Source organism: Heliangelus exortis, chromosome 2, assembly GCF_036169615.1.
Source record: "Heliangelus exortis chromosome 2, bHelExo1.hap1, whole genome shotgun sequence".
In the NCBI taxonomy this organism is placed as follows: Eukaryota; Metazoa; Chordata; class Aves; order Apodiformes; family Trochilidae; genus Heliangelus; species Heliangelus exortis.
In genome coordinates, this window is record NC_092423.1 from 5,185,965 (window position 1) to 5,212,686 (window position 26,722).

Genomic DNA, 26,722 nt, shown 5'->3' on the forward strand with positions numbered 1-26,722 from the left:
GGATTTCAGCTCTTTCTCTATGGGGTAGAGTTTAATTTCCCCAAACCGAAGCAGCACAGGTCAAGCAGGTGTCCTGGAGCTGCTGCTTGGTTTTGTCTCAGGCCCAGGCAGGATGCAAACAAAACCCAACCCCTAGGCCACAAGTTCCTCCTTAGGGGAAGAATTGATGGGGGGTTCCCTGTGAGGTCAAACCCCAAAAGGTCCTGTCACCCCACAACCCAGGCACTTCCCCTGGAGCTGCATGAATACTTGCAAATAATAATCCACATGGTCACATAGGAAGCAGCCAGTGGAAGCCAAGTAATTCATTTATCAATATATTGGCCAACAGACTGTCTTAATTATTCAACTATTCTGGTAAAAGCTACTGCATAAAGAGCTTAAAAAGGTGCATGCCTCCTGCAGAGGGCTCTCAGCCAAGGGGAAATTTTGCACCAACCACCAGGCAGTCTGAAATCTTTTCTGAATGCAAATGGACCAGAGGAGCTGCTTCTACATGGAGCTGCAGGATGACTGGCTAAGGGGCAAAGCACTGAAAATAATGCTTGGGCCAACACATTGCCATTTTCCAGTTTTATGGCACTCTCTGCCCACCGGTCTGGCTTGTACCCAGTCATAGAATCATAGAATCATAGAATTGGCTGGGTTGGAAGGGACCTCAGAGATCATCAAGTCCAACCCTTGATCCACTCCCGCTGCAGTTCCCAGCCCATGGCACTGAGTGCCACATCCAGGCTCTTTTGAAATATCTCCAGGGATGGAGAATCCACCCCTTCCCTGGGCAGCCCATTCCAATGGCTGATCACCCTCTCAGTAAAGAAATTCTTTCTAATGTCCAACCTAAACCTCCCCTGGCACAACTTGAGACCTCTTGTGCCCTCTTGTCTTGCTGAGAGTTGCCTGGGAAAAGAGCCCAACCCCCCCCTGGCTCCAACCTCCTTTCAGGGAGTTGGAGAGAGTGATGAGGTCTCCCCTGAGCCTCCTCTTCTCCAGCCTCAACACCCCCAGCTCCCTCAGCCTCTCCTCATAGGATCTGTGCTGGAGTCCCTTCACCAGCCCAGTTGCCTCCTTTGGACCTGCTCCAGGACCTCAATCTCCTTCCTGAGCTGAGGGGCCCAGAACTGGACACAGGACTTGAGGTGTGGCCTCACCAGGGCTGAGCACAGGGGCAGAATCCCTTCCCTGGACCTGCTGGCCACGCTGTTCCTGATCCAGGCCAGGATGCCATTGGCCTTCTTGGCTACCTGGGCACACTGTTGGCTCATGTTCAGTCATTTATTTCCCCTCCAAATGAAGGTAATGGAAGCATGTACGGGAAATGTTTCATTTACTGACCTAATGGAAAGTGAAATGTAGGATTAGCTGCCAAGAATATCACCTGAGAACACCAAGATGCACGTGTTGCAGCTGAACATTTGATTGACAGCCACGTGCACAACACTTCACCCATAACAGAAAGGGGAAAAATGGTTTGGTTTGAGCTATCTGCAATTCACCCCTTGATCATTCAACCCATCTGAAGAACCAATGGAATAAACGTGGCATCCCAGCCTATGGAACCCTTAACATTTTGCAACTGTGTGAAGTCTGTTGCTGTGGCAGGCCCACCTACACTTCCTCAGCTAATTGCACCAGAATTTATTTGCTTCCATTTACAGCCACCTCTTTGCTAGCTGTAAATGACAGCAAGAACACTCGACAAGTCGGTGCCTTGGGACAGGCTTCAAGTTGGGAATGGCATGTGTGGGAAACTCAGCTCAGCAGGATCCTGCTGGGATGGCAGGGCAAAAATAAACAAGCAGAGGCTTCCCACTGACACCACATCAGCTTCATTTTTACCCTTGGCACCTCTTTAACAAAGAGGTTGTGGGAGGTCCTTGGTGTCTGCTCACAGGGCTGAGGCTCCTGCATCCTCCTGGGCCACTCGGTGCTTCTCTTTCTGGTGGGTGAGTGATAGGAGCAGGAATTAAAGACTTGGCCTCTCTTCCAGGATAGCTTCAATCTCAGACTGGAAAGGTTGCAGATTCCGTAGTTCCAATCCTGCCAGAATTTGCCCACGTAGTCTCCATTAAATTACTCTTTCTATGCTCTGGCTTTCCACGTGAAATTATATTTCCTTTTACACTTAAATCATGTATCTCTAGGCCATGAGTCACTTCCTACAGCTTTTTTGTACAGAATCTAGCACAATGCAACCGATTTTGACAAAGATTATGGAGTAATCACCATCAAATATTTTTATTACCCTCAAATTCATCATGTTTTTTCTACATAACTGCATGTTCCTGATGCTTAGACCTTCCTGTTAGGTGTAGGTATCTATCAGAGATCCTGTGTCACAGCCCTTTTACTGGGATACAAATTCAGCAGTGAAAAGTGTAGGATGTTACCCCAAAAATATTTGGCAATGGCCAGTGTCTGCTGCTCTGGGAGCTGCCAGGAACCAGTCAAGCAGCAGCATCTCCATAGCTTTGCATATTCAGGAAAGCAAAGTGATGTGGTGCTCCTGGTCTCCACTGGACTCCTTCTCATTACAGAGCCAGCACAAGGAACAACTGGAGAAGAGAACACCAAACATTACCAAGCAAAGCCACAGCACTACTTCAAATTATTGCTGCTTTTTCCATATCTAAAGCTCCTTTCCCCAACAAAGATCACCCCACAAACACCCTGCTAGGAAATTCTCCCAGGGAAAGCTGAAATGATAAGAGCTGTTAGAAGCTTTTCTTTAAGGATTTTGTATTTCCTACTCTTTCTGTGGTTCATTTGCCTTCCCTCTCTGCCACTTCCTCCATCTACCCTTCCCCCTCCCAGCTTGCACACAGAACTCACCCATGCCTAAGGCTCCCTTTTGTTAGATCTGCAGACACTCTCTCCTCTTTTCCCCACTCAGGCAAACCCACTGTGACTCCAATTTCTCCACTTCCAGCCACACAGCCCACCCCACAACATGAGAAATGCTCTTTCACATTCTTGACACTCTCACATCCCACCAGCAGGTGTGTGAACAAAATTCCGACCAAAATTAAAAATTAAAAAAAATTAAAAAAATAAAAAATAATAAATGGTCAGAGCGGTGAGTAAGCAAAGCACCCAAGACTTCAAAGAGAGTCTGTGGTTTTCATGCTAGCATTTTTTGTGGTAGTCATTCACTGCTAGTTAGGTCTAGGATCAGCCTTAACCAATCACACCACTTCACTTTCCAAATCCAGCCCATAATTAAAAAAGAAGGGCAGCAGACTCTCACTAATGATGCAATGATGTGTTCTCAGGTGCTCTTCTAGGCATGAAGCCAAAAGCTAAGTTACCATTTATGCAGTTTGAAATGAATGGCATAAAATTAGGCACTGACTGGAATTTCTCATTGCAATTCTTAATCGTTTTGACTCTCTTTTTCCAACAGTCAGCAAGTTTTTCTTCGGAGAAGTCCTTGTAAAAAAAAAAAAAAAATTAAAAATTAGATGGCTATTTACCATGACTATCAGTTGACTCAGATGACAGGACGTTGCATTTACAGGGCCTTTTGTGTACATCACTCATCCTTTTCTGTTTCTCAACTAGGCCACATTCTACTGCCTGTATTCATACTTTTTGCTTTATTTCATCGCTCACAATGATTTTTTCAGTAGTGACTCCTAGAGTAAATGACTGCCTCAGCATGCCAAGATGACCCCAAGTCCTTGCTGAGGGATGCTTCAGGCCTTTGTCATGCCCTTCTTATCCTCTTTCATCATCCCCAAAGCCAGGATTTTCTCACAGCTCATCAGCTGGTTTCCCCAGAAGCAGCAGACAAATACCTTCCCATGTTTAGTGGGTTTAATGGGAAAACATAATCAAGTCACTAATGTGGCATTCATCTACCACCACTCTTATTAATTCACCAGTCACATCAACTCTCTGTCAGTCAGAATGGTGTTTGCTGGCCTGTTTCAAGGAGGCAAGTTAGATATGTGAGAATTGGTCAATGCCAATCAGGTATTACACTACAATTTCCCATATTTGGGGGATAAAACAGACACTTTTCAGATCAGGTATCAGCATTTGAAATGAGAACTGGGAACATTTAGAAGCAATTAAAAGCTTATTAACCTCTAAGAGTCATCAAAGCATTGTGTACTTATCCTTCTTGCCTCCAGTGAAAGTCCAGGCAATTCAGCAGCTCCCTTCTCAGTGCTGTGATGATTCCCACCTGAGCTGAGGCACAGGGAAGAGCTGAGTTATGGAGCCTCTTCCTAGGAATCAGGTGGGACATTCAGAAGTGTAACTCAGGGAGCAAAATCAACCCTGTCTCGGGAAGAATACCAAGAGAGCAAAGTCAAATCCCCCAAAAGACCATGAAGGCCAGCATGAAGATGATCATGACCTAGTCTGGAAAGGACAAGCTGCTGTACTTGATGCTATGTAGCCTCAGGGGAATGTGCAGTAACTGGTTACCCCAGTGCCCTATAAAATCTGCTCCCAGGCTTTCCACAGTTGCTATTAATAGGAGTTTTAAACAGCCCCGGAACCATAACATGAGATTAGCTGTTATTATATCTCTTCCACAGACAAACTATCTGACAACCAGTAAAACTGAAATGGAAACCAAGCCTCTCCTGCTGCATTCCTGCTGGAATGCTCCAGGAGGATCCTGGAGGACAGAGAGCTCACAGTGGGTAACCAGATAAGGGCAAAGCCAAGTTTTAGCTCTGGCCACTGCTGTGCCCAAGCAAAATAAAAGTACAATCAGAAGTTAAGTTCTGCTCCTGTTGTCACCTCTCCCCTGAAGTCCCTTGATGACACAGAATTCCCATCTCTCATCTCTCACCAAGAGCAAAATTGATCAGACATTGGAATGGGCTGCCCAGGGAAGGGGTGGATTCTCCATCCCTGGAGATATTTCAAAAGAGCCTGGATGTGGCACTCAGTGCCATGGGCTGGGAACTGCAGCGGGAGTGGATCAAGGGTTGGACTTGATGATCTCTGAGGTCCCTTCCAACCCAGCCAATTCTAGGATTCCATGATCCTAAAAAGTTGTAGCATGGATGTAAGGCTACAGTGAGACAAACAATGATGCTACTTAAGAGTTATTGCTAAGCACATGGCTGCTCCTGGCCCCCTGCTATTCCTTCTGTAGCTTGAAAGATTCCAAAGAAGCCTTAATCTGGTTTAGCTCAAATTATTTAGGCTAAAGAATTTAAATACTTTCCTTGAGCCAGCTGGTTCTGACTGACTGGGAGCTTTCTTACAAAAGTTTGCCAGCATGATGGCAAACATGATGTAGGAGACACCTTAAATATGACCACGTGAAGCAGAAGATGCAACACCAGTAGCACACCAGTGAAAGGGATTTTGCTGCCCTTTGAAAAGATGTAGGAAGAGGATTTGGTTGCTTGCTAATGAAACACAAACTCTCTTGCAAAGGTTTATCACTTGCAAGTAGAGAGGAGTGGATGTGTCACTCCTGGGTCACCAGGTGATGAGCTCTGCAGAGCTTTCCACCTGTCAAAATGTTATGAATTTTATGAATTCAACCCAGCACCGAAACTACAGCCAAGCATTTTAGTTACCCCTTCAGCTCACGTTGGGTTGAGGGCTTTCCAGGCATAATTTTTCATGGGGATTCCCAGCATCTGGCAAAATCAGGCCTCATCTTAGCTGTGTTCTGTAACCAAAGTTTCTAAATTAAAAAGCCTATAGGAATTAGGGGTGGAATATAAACTGTTAAGGGGAGCAAGAGCTCCATTTACACTATTTTTGGCACTAATTTAATCCAGGTTAAGGATCTACATTTTCTGCTATGACATGCACAGTGAAAAGTCAAGGAAAACATAAATTTGTACTAATATTTAAAAAAAATAGAAGATTTTTTAAAAAGGTTATTTTGGGAGCAAGGAGGGAGACAACTTATGTTACAGTTTCTGAAAGTAGATTTAATGAATCTTTCTGAGCTTGACAGTAATACCAATTCCTCCCAGACATCTCAGCCTGAAACAGACAACTTATAAGGTTGAAGTTAGGTATAGTTACAGCTGACTGAAAGGACTTAGAATGGAAATTGCTATGCAACTGCTACTTTATGAATTGCTGCCAGGTCTGAAGATAATACAGAAAGCAGCCATTTTCTTCTGATTGATTTGCTGCTCTTTTATCCTTCTGTGGAATGACAACAGTAACCTCTAAATGATAGAATTGCTTGGGGTTTTCTCATTTCCTTTCTGCACAGACAAAAAGACATAAATACAGTGTATTCACAGGCAAAAAAATCACTGGAATTCACAGCATTTGGGGAAGCCAAAAGTGATCAAACCCATACTAGTTGAGTAAATTCTGATACACACATATATTCCAGCAGAGGACATGCTGCTTTACTTTGGTGAGAGCAGAGTCTCTTAATGCTCTACAGTTTTCTCATCCAAATCTCTCCTGCCATATCAAATAGGTCACTGCACTGAAATCAGGGCTATATTTTAAATAGATTGCATTAATTTTATGAATGCACCATAAAAATGGGAACTCCATAACTTTGTATTGACACTGTTTTACTGTAGCAATTTACCATTGTAATGGCACTACTTAGGAAACAATGAACAAACTGCAATGAGATAATTAAGGGATAATCTCCATTACTTTGAAGTATACAAAGCAATAAACAGCTGCCAAAACTGATTAATAGCTGAAGTGGAGTTAAGGCATTTAATCAATCTAATAAACCATTTATTACAAGAATATCACAGCTTAGACTAACTATGAAACATTTATCATATTGATACAAACTGCAGTGTTTCCCATCCTGTAGGATCTAACATCAGGAGACCTTGATTGCTCTTCCATTAAAGTCAAGGATGAAACTCACATTGTGGGCCCAGGGTCAACCTTTCACTGAGCTGATATCAATGAAAATAAATGCTTCCTTTTAATGTAGAACAGTTCTGCTAAAAAACATTCCTCCCCCCCCCGATATAAAACATCCTATGGCATTGAAAGGAGAACACGTTTTAGTGGCAAGGACAAATGTCAGGAGCCATGATGAAAATCTGGGATTGCCTCCTGGCTTGTACTGCAATTTCCTGCCATGTATTATTGTTTTTTCTGGACCTCCTATCTGTGACACGGTGAGGAAACCATTCCCTTGTTCCATGGGATTATTTAGGATTTAGTTCATGTAGCATCCAAAGAAACCCCAAAGATACTGCACACACTTCAGAGTCTCTAAAGGAAAGTACAAGCAGAAAGGAAACAACGTGGTTTGTTGGTTCTTGGTTTGGCTCCACCTGTCTCATAGTTGGTTCAGGAAAAGGAGTAAGGGCTGAACAACCCTGCCTGGAGGAAGGGATCAGTTTCCTATGTTGTAGCAGTGCTGCCTGATCAAGTACAGCTGAGCTTCCTGAATTCCCATTTTGCTTCCCACTGCTCTGCCCATGGGCTTCTTCCAGCTCCTGGTCTGCTGCTGGTATCCAACTTTTCTCCACTTTAAACTGGAGGGGTGGAGAATGGATGGATGGATGGATGGATGGATGGATGGATGGATGGATGGATGGATGGGAGGAGCAGGGGGGCAAGCACAGAGAAAGATATCACCCCTGGGATGTTCTTTCAAACAATTATACACTTTCTACACCACCATAATTAGCAGTTTCCCCTCTAATCTGAAATAAATCCCAAATTCTTTAATAAGATGAATAAACAGCTAACTGTTTGGGGTTTTTACAATGCAAGCTGCAAAAAGCTATCCTATCAACATTTAAATCATACATAAAACATTGGCTTCAAGGTGCTGTTGTATCTGTCACCCTTGCAAAAGGTGGCTTTCATCAAACAAGGTGTTTGTATCTCCTCATACCTGCACAGAAAAGGTGTTGAGAACATGTTCTCCTACTGCATGTCATAATTGCTCTTCCCCTGCAAAGATGTCTTGGGTGCTGGCTGACTCTCAGATATGCTCTGAAGCAAGACTTTTGTCTTAAAGTTGGTAGGAAGCTACTTTGGTTTTATCCAAATTTAAATATTGACATAAAAACTCATAGTAAATAATAACAGAGGTCTGAATTTATTGTTTCAGCAAAAGCTGAAACAATATAATTAAAAAATTAAAATTTAAAATAATTAAAAAACCCTCCAGTGCCTGGGTGGGTAACAGACCAAGCAGTTGCTGGATTCCAACATAACCAGTGCTGTGATAAACCTCCAGAACAGGACAGGAGCAGGAGCTCTCAGCTTTTAAAGGTAGCAGGGCTGATTCCAGCAGCCAACATGTACAAACTCCTCTTCATCTCTGCCCCATCTAACCTGCAAGGGACTGTTTGCAAGACTCCCATCTGGAGAAGCCCAAAGCTAAGCAGCAGGTTGGGACTTGTACAGTTGGATGCAATGCAAGCAGTGGCATTGCACTCCTCCTCCTCTCTCCCCGGTGTTTGTCATAAGAGCAGGACGAGCAAACCCAAAATACAAGTCCCAGAAACCTGCAATACTGGTATCTCTGCATGCACTGCTGTTTAAGGAGTGTTGGCTTTGCCAGAGAAAACACAGAGAGATTTCAAACACCTTTGAACAAATGCAGCCACCTGGAAGACTCACAGCAAAAACTTGAAACCTGTTGGCTGTAGGAATACATTTGCTGAGAGAGTGATAGACTGGACTTGTTGTTGCCCCTGTGCTCAGCTCTGGGGGGAGGACACACCTCGAGTCCTGTGTCCAGTTCTGGGCCCCTCAGCTCAGGAAGGAGATTGAGGTCCTGGAGCAGGTCCAAAGGAGGCAACTGGGCTGGTGAAGGGACTGGAGCACAGATCCTATGAGGAGAGGCTGAGGGAGCTGGGGGTGTTGAGGCTGGAGAAGAGGAGGCTCAGGGGAGACCTCATCACTCTCTACAACTCCCTGAAAGGAGGTTGGAGCCGGGGGGGGTTGGGCTCTTTTCCCAGGCAACTCTCAGCAAGACAAGAGGGCACAAGAGGTCTCAAGTTGTGCCAGGGGAGGGTTAGGTTGGACATTAGGAAGAATTTCTTTACTGAGAGGGTGATCAGACATTGGAATGGGCTGCCCAGGGAAGGGGTGGATTCTCCATCCCTGGAGATATTTCAAAAGAGCCTGGATGTGGCACTCAGTGCCATGGGCTGGGAACTGCAGTGGGAGTGGATCAAGGGTTGGACTTGATGATCTCTGAGGTCCCTTCCAACCCAGCCAATTCTATGATTCTATGATTCTATGACTTTTAAGTTATTTTCCCCAGAAATTAGATGTGGCACTACTGGAGATTAGAAATTCCTTGAGGCTGAGCCCGTGGCCTCCCTTTACGGTAAAGCAGAGAGAACAGCTGCCTGCAGTTTCTGGAATCACACACAATGGTCATTTCTGCATTAGCTTGGCAGCTGAAATGCCATGGATTTTGCTGCTGTTAAGTAAAACTGTCCAGAGCCACATACATATTTTTATATATAGGATATAAATTATATACATATTTTTAATATATATTTTTTTAAAACGATCACAGGAAGTGGCTTTCTTTTAGGGAAAAAAAAGGTAGTTTTACCATTACTAAAATTCACGTTGCCTGGATCTATGCCAGCTACAGATTTCCCTCAATTAGTTAATGGAATTTAATTTTTTTTTCTGTCCTTTTTGTAGCAAGGTTGAAATAGAAGACTGTATATACATAAGAAGTACTTTTTTTTTTTTTTTTTGAGAGAAAGAAGGTTGCAAATCCTTTTTTGATATTAAAAATACCACCGTGCTTTCTTTAACGTTTTCTCATGATTTCACTCTCACAGACATTTTTCACCTCACTCTGAGAGCCATTTTTTGGGCAGGCTCCCCTTCACCATCCTGCCCCAGACCCTGGGTAGTGGCAGGAGGGTAGGGGAGGAGCAGGGCACCCACACCACAGCTTTTCATCCTGATGCACCAACAAGCAGCAGCACTGGGAATTCCTGGAGAGTCAGACATGCCTTAAACTAGAGGGAAAAAAAAAAAAAAAAAAAAAAAAAAAAGTATTTTCAGAGAAGCTGCCAAGACTGCCCTCAGTACCTTCTAGGTTATAGAATCATGGAATGGGTAAGTTTGGAAGGGACCTTAAAGCTCCTCTAGCCCCCATGGGCAGGGACACCCCTCACTCAACCAGGTTGCTCCATTCAAGCCCATCCAACCTGGCTTTCCAACACTTCCAAGGATGGGGCATCCATAATTTGTAACATCTCATGGAAATCTCCCTTTTTTCAGACAGAAACAGGTCACCCTCATCCTATCACTCCATGCCCTTCCCCAAAGCCCCTTCCCACCTTTCCTGCATCCCCTCCAGGGAATGAAAGGGGCTCTGAGGTCTCCTGGGAGCCAACCCCCGAGGCCTGTCCCCACAGCACACGTATTCCAACCCTTTGCTAATTTCGTGGCCTCCTCAGGGCCATCTCCAGCACCTCCACCTTCATTTTTGTGCTGGGGGAGGGGACCCCAGCCCTGGCTCTGCCCGCAGGTGCTTGGCCAGAGTCACCCCCTCACCCCTCGAAAGAACGCGGCCACCGTAACACCCCCCCCCCGAATCCACACCTACACCACGCGTTCCCCGTTCCCTAAGGGACACCCAACCCCGCGGCTCAGCCCACGGCTGCCCCCGCCACAGCCCTGAGGCGACAAACGAGGGACTCGCCCCTTCCCGCCACCCCTTCCACAGTGTCCCCAACCCCTACGCTCTGGCCACGCCCCCTCCGCCTTAACCACGCCCCCTCCGCCTTAACCACGCCCCCAGCTGGCAGTGCCCCTTTGTACGCAGTTGCACTCCGTTGCCGCGCCCCCCTACCGTGGCCACGCCCACCAGTCTTAGCCACGCCCACCGCTTCTATAGCCCCGCCCACTCCGTTTATAACCCCGCCCCCTTGTTTACCGCGCAGCGGGGCCCGGGCGCTGCCCGCTCCCACCTCCATGTTGGAGCGTCCCGCGGGGCGGGGGCGGAGCGGGGCGGGGCGCGGGCAGCTCCGGGCGGGCTGACAGGCTGCGAGCGCGGCGGTAGCGGCGGCGGGGACGAAGGGCTGTGGCGCAGCGCGGGGAAGCGCGGCCCGGGGGGGAGCGCAACGCAGCGCGGCTCAGCTCAGCTCAGCTCGGCCCCTTTCCCCTCCCTCCCTTCCTTCCCTCGCACCGCGCTTCCCTCCTCACCCGCGCACGGCGGCGGCCCGTGACCCGGGAAAAGGGGGGAGGAGGAGGAGGAGGAGAAGGCGGAGGAGGAGGAGGAGGAGGGGGCGGCCCGGCGTCGGTCCGCTGAGCCCGCAGCGCTGCCCGCGGGAAGGGGGGTTGTGGGGGGGGAGGGAGGGAGGGCCGGGGCGGAGGTGTGAGGGGGGGGCGCGGGGATGAGATAAGCGCGGAGGAGGAGGAGGAGGAGGAGGGCGGCGGGAGGGACGGGGGGGTGGGGGGTATGTAGGGAGCGGCGGGGGATTGTGCCGGGGGACGCACTCGGGGGAGGCCCCGCGGGGCGGCTCAGGTGGATGCGGGGGGCGGTGTGAGGCGGGGGTTGGCCGCGGGGGTAGGCGCGGCGGGGAGCGGAGGGCCAGGGGCACTTCCCCCGCCTCGGGAGGCGGCGTGAAGCGGCGGCGGCGGCGGCTTCTCCGGCGGGGTCTCGGGGGGAGCGCAGCGGAGGGCTTCCCGGAAGGGTGAATTGGATTAATTATTATTTTTTGTGGTTTTGGTTTTTTTTGTTTTTGTTTTTTTCTTTTTTTTTTTTTTTGAAGGGGGGGGGTTGATTCGCCTTCTCTCCCCCCCCCCCCCCCCCCCCCAATCCCCGTTCCCTCCGCCCGCTCCCCCTCCTCAGCGGAGAATTGGCGCCTGGAGGAGGCGGCGGTGGCAGCGCTACCGGAGGGGCCCCTGTGCGCGGTGCTCCCCCTTTTCCCCCCTTCCCCCTCCCCCCCCCTTCCCCAGCTTGGCTTCGCTTCTGGAGGAGTTGTTTAGGTTTTTTTCCCCCCCCTTTTTTTTTTTTTTTTTTAATACAAATCTGCGTATTGATTTTTAAACAAACAAACAAACTCCCCCCCCGCACACAAGCCTGCCTCTGGGAGGGAGATAGCCAGGTGAAATCTCACTCTGTTTCCATGGACAACCCGTCCATTATCACCCAGGTGACTAACCCCAAAGAGGAGGAGATCCTGTCCTGCACTCAGGATAAAGGTGAGCTGCTTTTTCCCTTTCTCCATTATTTGGTGGTTTGGTGGTGGTGTTTGGTTTTGGTTTTGTTTTGTGGAGCTTTTTCCTTTTTTTTTTTTTTTTTTTTTTTTCCTTCGTGGAAATCTCTGCTTAAAAAAACCGCACGTAGTAACAACTTGCATTCTTCAGTATAATCCTCTCGGCTGTTGGGAATAGAGGAGGGCTTGTTGGGTTTGGGTTTGCTTTTTTTTTTTTTTTTTTTTCTTTGTGGGATGAAGATATTTGCATGAATGTCTCTGGTGGAACTGCTTGCTGGATACGGCTGAGAACTTGTTACAGTGTTTAAAGATTGAGTTTAATCAGCCGTTATTTAAATAAAACACTCTTTGGGAGCCTGCGAGGTAACTTTGTAAGGTTGCCACTTCTGCAGTTAGTGCCCTGCTTCAGGGAGAGCTGTGGTAGATGTGTTGGAAGGTTTTGAAACCTCAGCTGTGAAGATTTTAGATTTCTCCTTTTATTTTCTGAAAAAGACAAAAAAGGAAAAAAAAAAGGGGGGGGGGATTCCTGATCGCTCTCTGTGTTCCTATATTTCCCCCTTCCTCACATCTGAGGATCTGTTGCTTTCAGGTTTGTTTCTCGAGGGTATTTGTGTGCCTGGGCAAGAATCATGAGCGAGTACTTTTAAAAACAGGCTTTTTCTTTACTCCGTAGAGAAATAGCTGTTGCTTGTATAAGCCACCGTGCTTAGATTGCATTTTACTCCAAAAAAAGATTAATCCTCCCTGGCCAAAGGAGCTGCTTCTCCTCCAAAGTCTAGACACTGACCTTAACCTCGTTTCCTTTTGGAAGCTCAGAGGGGTCTTGTGCTGGACGTGGTTGTGTCCTTGCAGCTGAAGATGGGGAAGGTGCTGGTCAGCAGCAGGGTTCGAGTTCTTGGCAGTTTTGTGGGGTTTTGGAAGTTAGTTGGATGTCAAGTTTAGGCTTTGATACTGGTGGTGCTGGTAGGAGGGATGGATATTGGAAATAAAGTGTGTGGTGCTGTAGGTTGATAGACCTCTGAGGGGTGTTCTAAAAATGGTGAATTGCTACATCTCCCCCTAATGCCTTGAGTATCCAGAAAGCCTCCATTTCAGTGTAGCTCCTCTTGTAAATTTGAAGGGTCCTGTATCATTGGAGAAGTTGCTCCCTGTTACTTGGGAATGAAAGGCAGTGTGTGAAATATGTCTTATCATCTCACCAGTGCTGACTGCAGAGGGAGTATGGATGTAGACTTAAAAAAAAAAAAAAAAAGCTATCGATTTTTATGGGGTATTCAAACAAAAAAAATGTTTTTATTCAGTATAGGAGTGCTCATGGTAATCTCAAATTCCTATTCGTTTGTGAAGTGATACGTTCGCTGTGAGGCCTTGTTTATCTCAAGAGATTTCTGATGTTTTCCTCTGTTTTGGCAATGTTGAGCATGGGGTAACTACAGTTTATATGGCTCTGGTGTTCTGCTTGGGATGTCTCCTGGTTTTGGGTAGACTTGAGTGATACTGTGCTCAGATGTTGTGGTGGTCTTGACGGCCTACATTATTGCACGGCCTGGAAGAGCTTCATTAATATTATATATTATCATATTATTAATGAAGCTGGTTGAAATTTTAGTATAAAAAAGCCAGTTGAGACAAGTAGAGGAAAATTTGACAGCTCAGAATAAGAGGGAGCATCCACATCAAACAAGTGTCTTCGGAGTCCTCGGCACAGAGAGCTACGCTGCGGAGCAAAAATATGCATATAACTTGCATAACTATGCAGCAACTTGCATAATGTGCATTGTGTTCTGGCTGTTGGTTTGTCATGGGCAGAAAATCACCACGGTCTTAATTTCACAGCAGGGTTTTTTGGGGGGGCTGTGTGTTAGCAAGGGTGGGCTGTGGGGCCGAGAGGAAGGAGGGTGATCGGAGACAGGCGGAAACTTCACCATCACCTTGAGACAGGAGGTGGATTACTGGTTTTTTTCCCTCTTTTATTTTTTTTGTATGGTTAAAAGTGCATGCATTGGATATGTGCTTTGTGGTGAGACTCTCAAATCACCCCAGAGCAACTTTAGCAGGAAGAGAATTGCAGGTTTGGGCTCTGGAAGGAGAGCATTGCTTGCTCCTACCTCTTCCACTACAGGTTTTGCCACTGCTCGAGGTAGGGAGCTTGTGCAAACCCGTTGTGCTGCCTGCTTTCCCTGCCTGCTTGTGTAGTGTGTCACCCGAGTTTTCTGTGAAATTTAACATTTTTAAAGAAGCCTTTAGGTCAGGTGAGCTGCAAGAGAGCCCGAAGCTGAGGTGGTGAACACAGATAGGTCTTAGTGGGAGACTCATCTCTATCCGGAGTCTTCGCTGTTAATTCAGATTGAACTGAAGGTGTTGTTACAAAATGGCTAACAAGTATGTTCAGGCATAATGAATTACCTCTGGATTTAAGAAATAGGAGAATCACCCTCTGAAATTTTATGACAAAGTGAATTACAACAGCACTGTGCTGTCAAAAGGCTGCTCGGTTTACTGAAAACCTGCTTTTTCCTCCCAGTTTAGTGTTTGGCTGCAGAAATACGATCCAGGCTACTGAGCAGCGTGTGGTGGTTTGGGGAGTCAGGATTTTTTGGAGGGTTTTGGGATTTCTGTTTGTGTTCCTCATGAGAAAATACATATTTTTTTTGAGTTGGAGATCAGCTTTACAGCAGCTGAGCAACTGCTAAATAATGCATGTGGATATCTTCAAGTGTTCAGGGTTGTTTTTTCCCTAAGATTTTTTTGAAGCTTTTAATCATCTGTGAGTCCGGTATTTAGCTTGATTTATTATTTTTCTAATGTATTTATGTTTTTAAAAGGAGCTTGATGTGTTCAATACACTTAAATCCAATTTCTCTCGTGCAAGGGAGGGCAACTGACAAGAAACTGAGCTGTTCCCTGGTGGGGGGGGCAGTTATGTTGTTTGGTAAATATTGTGCTTTATAAATAAAAATGCCAATATTTTCTTGTTAACCCAGATGTATGAAAAATTAGCTTTTTGAGATAAGTGAAGCTGTGACAACTTGTTAAAGAGAAGCTTGTTAATAGTAAAACGGAGTTGTTAATGTTTGTTTTTAACAAATAGTAAAACATTTTGAAGGTGGAAAAAACCAGATCTTGGTACATGAACCATTTCTGTTGCCACATGGTGGTGCACTGCATTTAGTTGTCAAAATGAAAGCTGAGCATGGAAAGTTGCTACAGTCATATTTTTTTTATTATTGTAATGTTTTGCTCTGAAATACCCGTGGTGTTTATGCATCTGGAGCACTTTGGGTCCCTGTCTGCAATGTTAAATTAGTTCTGGGAAATAGAAACTAACATTCTCCCAGTTGGAAGTGGTGCATAGGTGATTAAAAATATCTTGAGCAGTAAATTCATGGAGAATTTAATTCCCAGGTAGTTTTTTTAAGCAGGGAAGATAGTTTTTCACAGAATTACTTTGTGTTGTGGTCATTTGGCACTTCCAGAAATTGGAAGCATTAACCAGACACAACTTGGAATTAAAATGGAGACAGAAGTATTTGAAAAAGGGCTTGTTAGATTAGTGATGAATGTGAACAACTAAAGAAAAATGTAAATAAAATGCTGCAAAGAAAACCTGGAAATTTGAATCCCCAAAGAATCAATTCTGCAGGTAAAACCAACTGTTTACTTGATAAGGAAAGTATTAATTCTTATTAATTAGTGGAACAGCAACCTGTGAAGTAAAATCTATACAGTTAAATCTATAGAAAGCAGTGCAGTGCTGGCAAACCTTTGCACTGAATGCAGTGTAGAGAGCAATCCCAGCTGGGCTGTCTTGGTTGGAAGAAATGCATTTTTCTCTTTTTACCTCCATGCTTTGATTTGATCCTCATAACAGATGCAAATTCTTCCTGTTTCCATCTCCCAGGTGAAGTAGTAGTGTAATAATAGCCCAGTCCTTCTCCAGGTACCAAATCCTTCAGGCTGTGGTGTTGGTTTTTCTCTATTCAGATTCATCTTTCCTGACTTCTGTAGAATTTGTCTGCTAGCTGAGCATCTAGTTTCATTTATTTAGAATAACTAAATTCAGTGTTCCTACAGAACTGTATTTTCTTAAGCACTACATTATTTTTGAAAAAGTTTCACAGTGGATCCTAATCCATTTTTTATTAATCCACATTAATAGGGATTAAATTATGGATCCTAATCCATAATTTTTTTTAATAAACAGCATAATTCCCCAAGGATGTTTTAATCTACAAGCATTTCTCTTCCTTCCTTTGAAATAAAATTTGGAAAACCCAAAATTAATAATTTGGAAAATTATTAATTATAATTTAAAATTACAAGTTCTTAAGATGTCAAGGTAAAAGCAGAAATAAGTGTCTTTAATTGTGTCTACAGTAAAAAGCATTTTTTAAATATGTGGAAATATTTTAATTTTTTTTTTTTTTTTTGCCATTACATCACCAGGGCTCAGAGTACTCAAAGATTTAAACACATGGTAATATTCCTGAGACACTGTCTCAACAAATTTTTGTAGTATTAACTACAGATTTTAACTTCACCATTCCAAAAAAAAAAAAAAAAAAAAAATGGATGTGGAAACCACTCCAGCACTACATTGGAATGTGGATTGCTTGCAGAGGGTAAAATTTTAAATCATTAACTAATGACATAGCTGTTATATGAAGCCAGAGTAACCATACAGTAGGTTTTATGTTCCAAAGAGGCTGTAGTAACCCAAGATTTGATTTAGGGAAGCAGCTAACAAGCTGGAGTGTGCTGGCAGTAAGGTGAAGGATAATTTGCATGAAGATCTAATACTCAGTCCCTGTCTGTAAGCTGCAGCCTTATAATTTCTTCCTGGTGTGTGTCATCTCACATTCCTGTTTGTTTCAGTGCAGAGATTTAACTAAAGTGTTCAGGAGTTTACCATGCCTTTAAAAAAAACCCAAAGTTTGACCTACATTTTGTCAGTTCAGTAATTCTGAAATGCAAACAGGGTTTCCTGAGGTGATCAGTAAAATGTGGAGTGATCGATGCTGCTCTTCATCTTTCAGAATTTAAGCTGAACATTACAAGGAAGCCTCTGGATAATCTGGGTCTGTGTTTGTTTAAATTGATACAAAACTGAAATAGTGAAAAAAGGAAAGCTGAAAGAAATGAAACCTCACTCAGCTGGTCAGTGTTGGTGTCAGACCTTGTTCCCATTTGCCTCCTGGTGGCTTTAACTGTGGGAAACTTACCTTTTCCATCCCAAAACACTGAATTTATGAGCTCTGCTATCTTGTACAAGTCATCATTCAAACATGAAAATGGTTGCAGGTTAGGTCTAGCCTGCAGTTTTTTGTGTATGTTGAATCCTAAAGATTCACTCTCTAACCAAATGTGCCTTTTTCTTCTGCTGAATTTTGAGTTGGAATGGTTGTTGGCATTGGCTCAGCTCAGTATTTTATCATCCATTTAGAACCCAGTTTCAGGTGACCCTGGCTATGGAAATGTTAACTTGGGGAGTGAATTTAGGGGAGTTACTCCACCCTACTCAATGGGGAGCTTCACCTGGATTTCTTTTGAATTGTGTTTAAAGTGTTTGTGTCCACAAGGTTCAACATTTTCCTTTTTCAACAAAAAAAAAACCCCAAAAAACCCCAAACAAACAAAGAAAAAAAAAAAAAAAAAAAAGGAAAAGCAAAGCTGGGTCTTGCTGTGCTTTCTTCCTTAGGTTTTTACCTGCTCTGTGGGTTGCTAGGGGAAGATGTGGCTCATCCCTCCTTCTCCTCCCTGCCCAAGGGATATATCTTGTTGGGAGAGGAGCCAGGCATGTGGACACGTGTAGGAACAGGAAGGAGAGGAGAGCTGCCCAAGTGCTCTGAAGGGACAAAGCAGAAGCTGGGAGCTCCTGGCTTTTACCTCTCCCCATATTCCAGGGCTGAGATGGGGATGGATTTAGGGTGTGCTCTGGAATCTGAGCTGCTCTGACCCTGTTTGTCCTCACAGCACTCCTGGGCAGTGGGTACCCTCATGGTGCATCTCTGTTCACCTCCTTAGGTGGTTGTGTGTGGTTCCTTATCCTAGTCCATAGGTATATCCAGAAAGGGAGAGGAATCTTCCAGGCTGAAGTAGGAGAATGGCTGCTGGAGCTCATTTAGATGTTTAATGACCACATCTGTCTTCCTAGTGAGGATTCTGCACCTTCTGATTCCTCTCAGCACTGGAGAGGTGTCTGGAAAATCTCACAAAAAATGCTCTGCTCTCCATATCTCTCTTCTTTTGGGGGATACTGATAGAAGTTGTAATTTCTGTGCTTGTCAGGAGGCTCAAAATGCTTTGATGAACTTCCAAAGCTTTTTGTAAGGGGTTGTGGGTGGGCACAGAGGGAAGATGCCTTTTGTGCTGTAATGCAGACAGAGGTGTTTTCAAGAATTTCAGGTTGGAAATATTTATCTTCTATAAATTCTACTTCTGGCAGAGTTTGACAAGAGCTTGCTTTATTTGTACTTGGAGAAGTTGAGGCATATAATGGACATAGATGAGATAAATACAGAAGCCATAAGGAGCATCTAAATAGAGTTAAAATGTGTTCCAGGGAGGGTATAATTTTGGCCTTTTTTTATATTTCTAGAACATTTGTTCTAAGAAAAAAAAAAAAAAATCAAAGTGAGTACTCTACAGTCCTTTCAGTACCAGCTGCTACTGTGGAAAAGATACTCAGAGTGAAAATGCCAACTTTAGGTAAATAAGCAGAGAAAGTTCTGTGTGTGATGTTGGCACTACATAAAGTTTGTAGGCTGTATGCAATGTGTTATCAAAGTGTTCACTTGCATAGAAGTGCTACATCTTCTTTTCTTTCTACAAGGTAATAAAAGTGCATTTTTTTTTTTTTTTAAAGAAAACTTAATTGTTAGCAGTGATTTGCTGTACTAGAAACTAGAATTCTATTACCCAGAAAATTTATTGTGTTAAATCTGAAGAAATTGATGGTAGAGTTGGGGTCTAAGGATGTCAGATTTTTAAATGAGATATTATTATTTTGCAAGGAAGAACTATTACTCCCTTCTGAATGTTTACTAATATATTTAAAACCTGACAGGGGCCAATAAGATATTGTGAGACATCATGTCCAGGGGAGCAACACGAAATGAAGGAGCCATGGTCTCTCAAAATCTACTGTATGCAACTTTTGAAAATGTTTATAAAAAATCAGGACAACTTTTTAGGAAACATTTCTTCAACGTCAACCTGAAGTTACAATTTATACATTAATGCTTTTGTTTAAAGTCAGGTCACCTCTCATGAGCAACTGGCCAGCCAGTTCTGTCAGCTGTTTGTTTGCAGGATCTCTTGATTTTCCTGCTAGAAAATGATAAATTGATTTTTATTCACCAGCTCTGCAGCTCTCCTGCTTCCTGAGTCGTCCTCCAGGATTCCCAGCAGAATTAGCAGTAAAACTGATCTTGCTCCTTGTCTGCTGTAATCAGCTGCAAAAACTTAAACTTTCCTGTGGATTTGATGGTTGGCAAAGCTTTGGCATCTCCTTGGTGTCTGGCACTTCTCTGCTGGGCTCTGGAAGTCGAGGGAGGAAGAGGAAGGAGAGATGTCTCCAGCTCTTGGGGATGAACTCCCAACCTCTCACATTTTGGGGCAGCTGGATCAGTTTCCATCTCCATAGCTCTCAGAATAAAATTCTACCACAACAGACACTACTACAAGGGACACATTTAGAAGAATCCAGGCATGTTTCTTCAGAGCAGTGTTAGTAAAAGAATTTTTTTAAAGGTATGAATTTAATACGTTGTTGTTCCAAGCATGTGTTTAACAATTCTTAGGCAGTGCTGCTTTCTTTTTTTTTTTTTTTTTGGTCCACAAAAGCTGTTTTGTATCTGCATGCCTGAATATTTACATACTTGCACTGGTTACCCACAAATGCACCTACCTGTGGTTAATGGGGATTTAATCCTCAGCAAGCTTTGGTGAAGTTCAGAATTATGGGTGTAGGTTTTGAAGTTGTTTTGCAGTCTAAGTTTGGCTTGAGCTGTGCAGTGGACAATTTTTTTTCCTACTAATAGTTCTGATAAAAGTACTCTGCAAAGGGGTGGTCAACAGTGACACATTTCTGGAAGATATTTCATCATTTAGGTTTGCTTCAGCAAAGCACATTGAAAGATTTAAGACTTGCCACCTGGAGAGAAAGGAACTTCTAGGATTGTGAAGGATCTGAGTAAACCTTCACAAAAGCCTTAAAAATTAAAAAAAATCTGGCTTCTGGGGCTTTGTGTAAATTGGGTAAATATGCACGTGAACAATTTGAAAGTAGTGTAAAGGCAAACTATTCAGGAAGAATAGTTTAAGTATGCATTTTCCAGGGCTTTTTGGAGTGAAGCTGTGACCTTTTTTTTATTTTTTATTTTTTTTTTTTTGTCTGGTTGGGTTTTTTTAATTCTCTCCCTTGTGATACTTCGCTTGTTGTTTTTCTCTTCTTGCCATAAGTTTCTGGATTGCAACAGCTGCCTCCTTGTGCCCTGGTGATGCTGAAGTGGAAGGGGCTCAGGGACATCTGGCACTGGTGGCTCTGTTGAGGGACAATTCTGGTATCAGGACCTACAGGAGGTGTTTGGGTAGGAAGAAAGTCCAGGGATGAAGAACCCTGGACCATACTGTATGGGCAGGTTGGCCAAAATGACACAAGAGCTATCTGCAAGGAGAAATATTCTCTTTTTCTTCACTCCATAATAAAATCTGGGAAGATAAAGGTGTCTTCATCTTGTGTTGGGTGCAGGGTCACCACAGCTTTGGTTCTTAAACCCCAGGCATTTATTCCTTCTGTGTGACAATTGGTTAAAGACCTCGAGTGCTGTGCTGCATTTAAAGGGAGGAGGGACATGGAAAAAAACCAATAAAATACAGTAAGCATGCCAGGGTTCATGCCACAGCACAGGATGGCTTCAGAATTAAAGGTGGAATATCCCCTGTGGGTAAAAGGAAGAATTTATTTCTGTGTTGTAGGGGTGACCTGTGACATCCTTGGATATATTTGGTTGTCAAAATAGTTGATCTGGGGATTCCTAAACAGGATTATCTGATGGCAACTTGCATTTGTTATGATGAAATAATCTCCTGAAGGTTCTGAAAAATAATATTCTAAAGGTACTGATTTGCATACAAATTGTGTTGTCATCAATAAGCAGGGGAAGGAAGGGGAAAAATATCTTAGTGACCAAGTGGACGTGTCAAAAACATGAAATACTATTTATTGTCAGCTTTCACCTTCAGTTTTCTTGTATGCTGGAAGATGATTCCTTCTGCCAAGTCATACTTGCCCTGTTGCCAATTCTCAGAGCTTCTTATGATATGAATCTGATTTTGTTGAGAATCAGTAAGTTGAAAATTAGTTGAGTTTTGGAAGTGGAGAAAAGGGGAGGATGTGTCAGTTGGGGAATTAAAAAAAAAAAAGAAAAAAAGAAAAGAAAAGCATTACTGAAAGCAATCTACAGTGCAATTCATTTGCTAATTACACATTGACATAAATTGGAAAGTCCCAGAAGGAGGGGGTTTACAGCATAACTATAAAACAATTTGCATCTGTGTAGAGGTCTGTGCTTATCCACAAAGGAATGAGATTTTAAGTGGATTTGTTTAATCGGGTTTCTCATGAGCACATAGTTTTGGGACTCCTTTTGCCTCATATTGCAAAATCTCTTGTCTTTCTGGAAGATTCCCTCTTGTCTTGAGATTAATGATGTCAAGGAAGCAAGTTGGGTGAAATGTAATGGCAAATGAAAGTGAAAACTAAAAAAAAACCACCCAAGAAACGTCCTTCTGAATTTTAGAGTAGATTGAATTATGGAATGTTTCTGGCTCCAGATTATCATGCAGAGGGGTTGGAACTAGATGATCCTAGAGGTTCCTTCCAAACCTGAAAATTCCGTGTTTCTATGATAAAACTGACATTTTAATGCCCTCAAGTGTACATCAGAATGGGTTGGAAGGGATCTTAAAGATGATCTGGTTCCAACCCCCCTGCATTGGCAAAGCCCTTTTTTCCCTGCTCCATAAGAAATTTGAAATGTGAAAAAGAATTATGAATTTTTTCTGTCTTTATGGGAAAGGATACCAACAACAGACACAGTAACATCTCTCCAAAGAATATTCACTGTTAGTGTTGAGGTTTTTTCTTTCATTTGTTGGTGCCCCCCATGTTACTGTATGGTTTTTCTACTTTTGTAGAAACACATCATGACAAGGAAAAAGGATAAAAATCTGAGTAAAACTGTAAATCATAATTTGGCAGTTTTGACACATTCCTGTATTTCCTTGTTTATTACTGTAACATTTTATTATAAATCACCTGTTTAGGATTTTGGCAGGTAAGTGAGCTCTGAGAGCAAGTGTGGTTTTAAAAATGTCACAGCCTCAGTTCTGGTAGTGATGGATTCTTTTTGATACCTTTAAATCAAACAGCTGTTTACCTTAAACATAACAGCTAAATACTGTTAGTGCCTCAAGTTTTAAAGCTGTAAAAGGAGAAAAATGAGCTTTCAGACAAAATCTGCCCCAGATGCAAGAAATAACTTGAATAGATTCCTGTGGACCTGATGGATCCTCTGGATCCATCACTAAGGTGCCATTTCCATTAGATGCAGTGGCACTCAGGAGCTGCAACAAATACCCCATCTCAAGAAAAGGTGAGATCAGGAGGTTTTTCTTTAATTTCTGTTTGAAGTGTCCTTTCAGGAAGTGTCATAGAAAGAATAAATTGATACTGTTTCATTTTGAACTGTGTAATATTCTAGATGAAGCCCTGAAGTGCAAAGCTTGATGTTGACCTTGTGTTATTATGGTTCTGTTCAAGTTCAGTTTCACCAGTGGCTGTGAATTCCTGTTGGACCTGATGGGTCTGATTCTTCCCTCCATCACCCAGAAGTATTCTACCACCAAACTCTGTGCCAGGAACACTTGCAATCTTTCTAAATTATATATCCAGAAATACTTACTGGCTTTGCAACATAAAAAAATTAATTTGCCTGTGCTCCTGAAACCAAGAAAACAAAAAAACCCAAGTAGTCCCTTCCCCCCTCTCCCTCAATTTTTTTTTTAAAAGTCAAACAGACTAAAACCAAGGAAACAGAACAATCCCAGTGATATTAGCAGGGGTAGAAGCTATGAAAAGGAAACTGATCAGGAAAATCTCAGGAGACAACCTTGTGGGGATGACCAGAAGGGCATAGCAGGATGATGTTTAGCAAGGTAATCAGGCACTCAGGCTGTACAAAACACATTCCAACCCCTTGAGAAAGGGGGATGTTGGTGTACAAGGATAATGCATTTGCTTGAGTAGTGTTTGTACAAAAACATAGAAGTAACTCTGGGTTTGTTTTGGCAATGTCTGCTCTGGGTACTAAAGGATGATAAAACAAGGCTGGGTTGGCTTATCACACAATACACTGAGCTAGTCCCAAATCCAACAAACTTAACATCTGTTTAGTTCAGGCTTTGTTTATCCTTAGTGCTGTGGATGGGTGGATGTTGGAATTCACTTTAAATAATTTGAGAAGGCCAGAGGTAAAAGTTCATTTTTTTTTTTTTTTTCAACAGTAAGCATCTACTGTTTACAGTCACAATTGATTTTTTATTTTTTTTCCTTTACTAATGGTACTAGATGGAAGTAAAATGTTTCTGGTGGCCACTTCAAGTTGCCAGTTGGAGTCAAGGTGGGAAAATAAAAGGAAAAATGTATGGTGTTTTTTTTAAACTGTGTTCAAGTAGCTGTTAGCCAACAACATGCTGCTGTTTCTTAAAGGAAGAAAACCCCAACAACTTGCAATATTTTATTGTTCAGATGCTTTCTTCAGTCCCACTGTAGGTGGTCTTTGTATGATAGCCTTCAAGTAACAAGTGGTTTTATATTCTTTTCTGCTAATAAGGTCAGTAAAGGTTTCTGCTTTGGGTAACAATGACAGAGTTTTGAATGGGTAATACTGGAAAAGAGATTCACAGTTTTCACCTTATTAATGGCTGATGAGGTGGTATTCTGCAAAAATAAATTCTGCAAAGTATTCTACAAAACCAAGCAGGTTTTCTTTCTTTAATTAACACCATGCATGTAGAGCAACTGTGATTGGGTATCTGTATCCCTTACTTTCAGTTAAATAGCTCATAAGAATGTCACATACGTGGAATTGACTACCAAGTCCAGCAGATGTCTTTGAACACAGCTTTGATTTTGCTTTCCATTTCATCTTAAAATGTTCCTTGAGGTTTGATGGGCTTGTGCACTAACAAACTAAATACTGAATATTTTCCTATGGTTACTCTTAGGACCACGTTTTTAGAAACTTTTAAAAATCTCAAATTTACTAAGTGGTAAAACACCTGTAAATTCTCATGTTTTCTCTGTGCAGTTTGCCTGGGTTAACTTCTGTAAGAATCTGGCTTGCATGTTAAATAACAGTAAAAATTAATTGACCAAAAGAGTTGAATATCAATTGTTGAATTCTTGATTTGTGTTCTGGTGAAAGGAAGGGTCAAGTAAATAATAATTCTTTTTTAACTCTTCCAGAAAAATTGATGTCAATTGAGTAGCAGGCTCTGATGCATAACCTGAAAATACTTCTTTGGAATGTTTGGGTAAAACTGACCACAAACACCCTTCCTTCTGGAAAACATTACTATTCATATCACTCCCCAGAAGTTAAATGCAGCCCTTGGAACAGTCACAGGAAATAATACCAATGTGCTTCTAAACCATGACCTACCTTTTGGTCTAAGTGGCCAAAAATGCCACTTTTCTTGATTACTGGGAGAACCACATATAATTATTCTTACCCTGTGTAGGGGCTGGAAGGTGCCAGGAGATGTCCCAAGGCACTCACTACCAATTGCTAACTCCCTTCCCTCCTGGCTGTTTGCTTTTTGTTTGTTTGGGTTGGGTTTTTTTTCTCTGTTTTGTTTTTTTTATTCTGTTGTTTGGGGTTTTTTGTGGTGGTGTTGGTTTTTTGTGTGGTTTTTTGTTTGGTTTTTTTTTTTTTTACTGTATTTATTCACAAACACCACCTGAGTATTGATTGCAGCATTTTGGGTCTTTTTGACGAAAAGCTGATCCAGATGTTCTGTTGTCCCTCAGGCAAGGATGTGTGACTCAAAAGAGCTGGTGTGCTGCTCTCTCTCTCTCTGATGCTGTTAGGTTGGCAGTTTTCCCTTAGAACTTTCTGCTGTCACTGGTGTTTTAGGTCCCTTCATTTGCCTTGCTTGGAAGAGTCCTAAATAATGCAAATCTGAAACATGTAGAACTTTTTCAGTTCTTTTTTTTCCAGTTGCTAGCAATGCTGGGAATATTTTCATGGCTGAAAAATGGAAATGTTGCTGTACCTTGCCAGGTGGTCGGGACTGGGAGAATTGTCCTCCCTCTGGTTGATGAATCCTAGAATTGGCTGGGTTGGAAGGGACCTCAGAGATCATCAAGTCCAACCCTTGATCCACTCCCGCTGCAGTTCCCAGCCCATGGCACTGAGTGCCACATCCAGGCTCTTTTGAAATATCTCCAGGGATGGAGAATCCACCCCTTCCCTGGGCAGCCCATTCCAATGTCTGATCACCCTCTCAGTAAAGAAATTCTTTCTAATGTCCAACCTAAACCTCCCCTGGCACAACTTGAGACCTCTTGTGCCCTCTTGTCTTGCTGAGAGTTGCCTGGGAAAAGAGCCCAACCCCCCCTGGCTCCAACCTCCTTTCAGGGAGTTGTAGAGAGTGATGAGGTCTCCCCTGAGCCTCCTCTTCTCCAGCCTCAACACCCCCAGCTCCCTCAGCCTCTCCTCATAGGGTCTGTTAAAAATAGGATGAAGTTAAAAGTCAAGGCATCTTCCTTTTATCTTCCTTTTGGTTCAGTGTGCTTTTTTTTTTTTCCTTAATATTAAAATCTTAGCTCCCTAGAAATCAGTGTGTGGCTTTCTCATGTGTGCATGTAAATAAAGTGGGGTTTGTTTCAATAATGGGGGAAGGAAACACAGGTGCTTGTGGGATGCAGCTGGTTGTAATGTTGCAGTTGTTTGCTTTAGGATGACCTGGATCCTGTCCTGGATCCTGTCCTGCCCAATTTTTCCCTGACCTCCATGTTTGGCTGTGTGCAAGGATAGGTGAAATGGAGTTCAGGATCCTAATTTGACAATTTTACCATCAGCCCCACATGCTGGAGGAGCTGCTCTGGCATTTGGCTGTGCTGCAGTGTAACCAGGGATACAGAGCTGCAGCATCCCACCCTGTGTCTTTAGCTCCTCTTCAGAGGAGGAGGAGAAGAGAGAAAACTTGGCAAAAAAAAAAAAAAAAAAAAAGAAAATTGGTTGTTGGTGGTGTACTGCTCCTTCTAAGTTTAGCAGCCTTGGGGGTGGTTGTTAAAATGGGCTTCCAGATTTTTTTGAAGCTCCCTGCTCTGAGCAGCATTAGGTAATGCAGGGCTTCAGCAGGCTGGAAGTCCCATCTGTGCTGCAGCTTCCAAAGGCAAAATACCCAGCTGAATTTCATCAGTAATTTAGTAAAAATGGAAGAGACTTAAATACTTGTTGCAGGTGAGAATCAGGTAGTTTGCTCAGGGCTAAACTTCGGGTATTTAAATGGGGATT

The 26,722-nt window shown here is 43.2% G+C and overlaps 1 protein-coding gene and 1 long non-coding RNA gene across 6 annotated transcripts in view; one reads left to right on the top strand and one right to left on the bottom strand.

Moving 5' to 3' along the window:
* Positions 1 to 2,219: 2,219 nt before the first annotated feature.
* LOC139792001 (uncharacterized) lies at positions 2,220 to 11,279 on the bottom strand. Its single transcript, XR_011724118.1, has 3 exons — positions 11,119 to 11,279; positions 7,823 to 7,881; positions 2,220 to 2,555 (listed from the first exon to the last, which is right to left on the bottom strand). It is a non-coding gene; the product is annotated as an uncharacterized lncRNA (long non-coding RNA).
* A 202-nt stretch (positions 11,280 to 11,481) lies between these two features.
* Positions 11,482 to 26,722, top strand: part of CTDSPL (CTD small phosphatase like) — an 84,639-nt gene continuing 69,398 nt past the window's right edge. For 2 of the 5 annotated variants that reach the window (XM_071734610.1, XM_071734613.1), the window contains exon 1: positions 11,677 to 12,120. In XM_071734610.1, the coding sequence (XP_071590711.1) occupies positions 12,045 to 12,120 (76 nt within the window). In that variant the 5' untranslated portion in view covers positions 11,677 to 12,044. Of the gene's footprint in view, positions 11,610 to 11,676; positions 12,121 to 26,722 lie in introns of those variants that run through there. The other 3 variants (XM_071734612.1, XM_071734615.1, XM_071734614.1) reach the window with 3 other exon arrangements.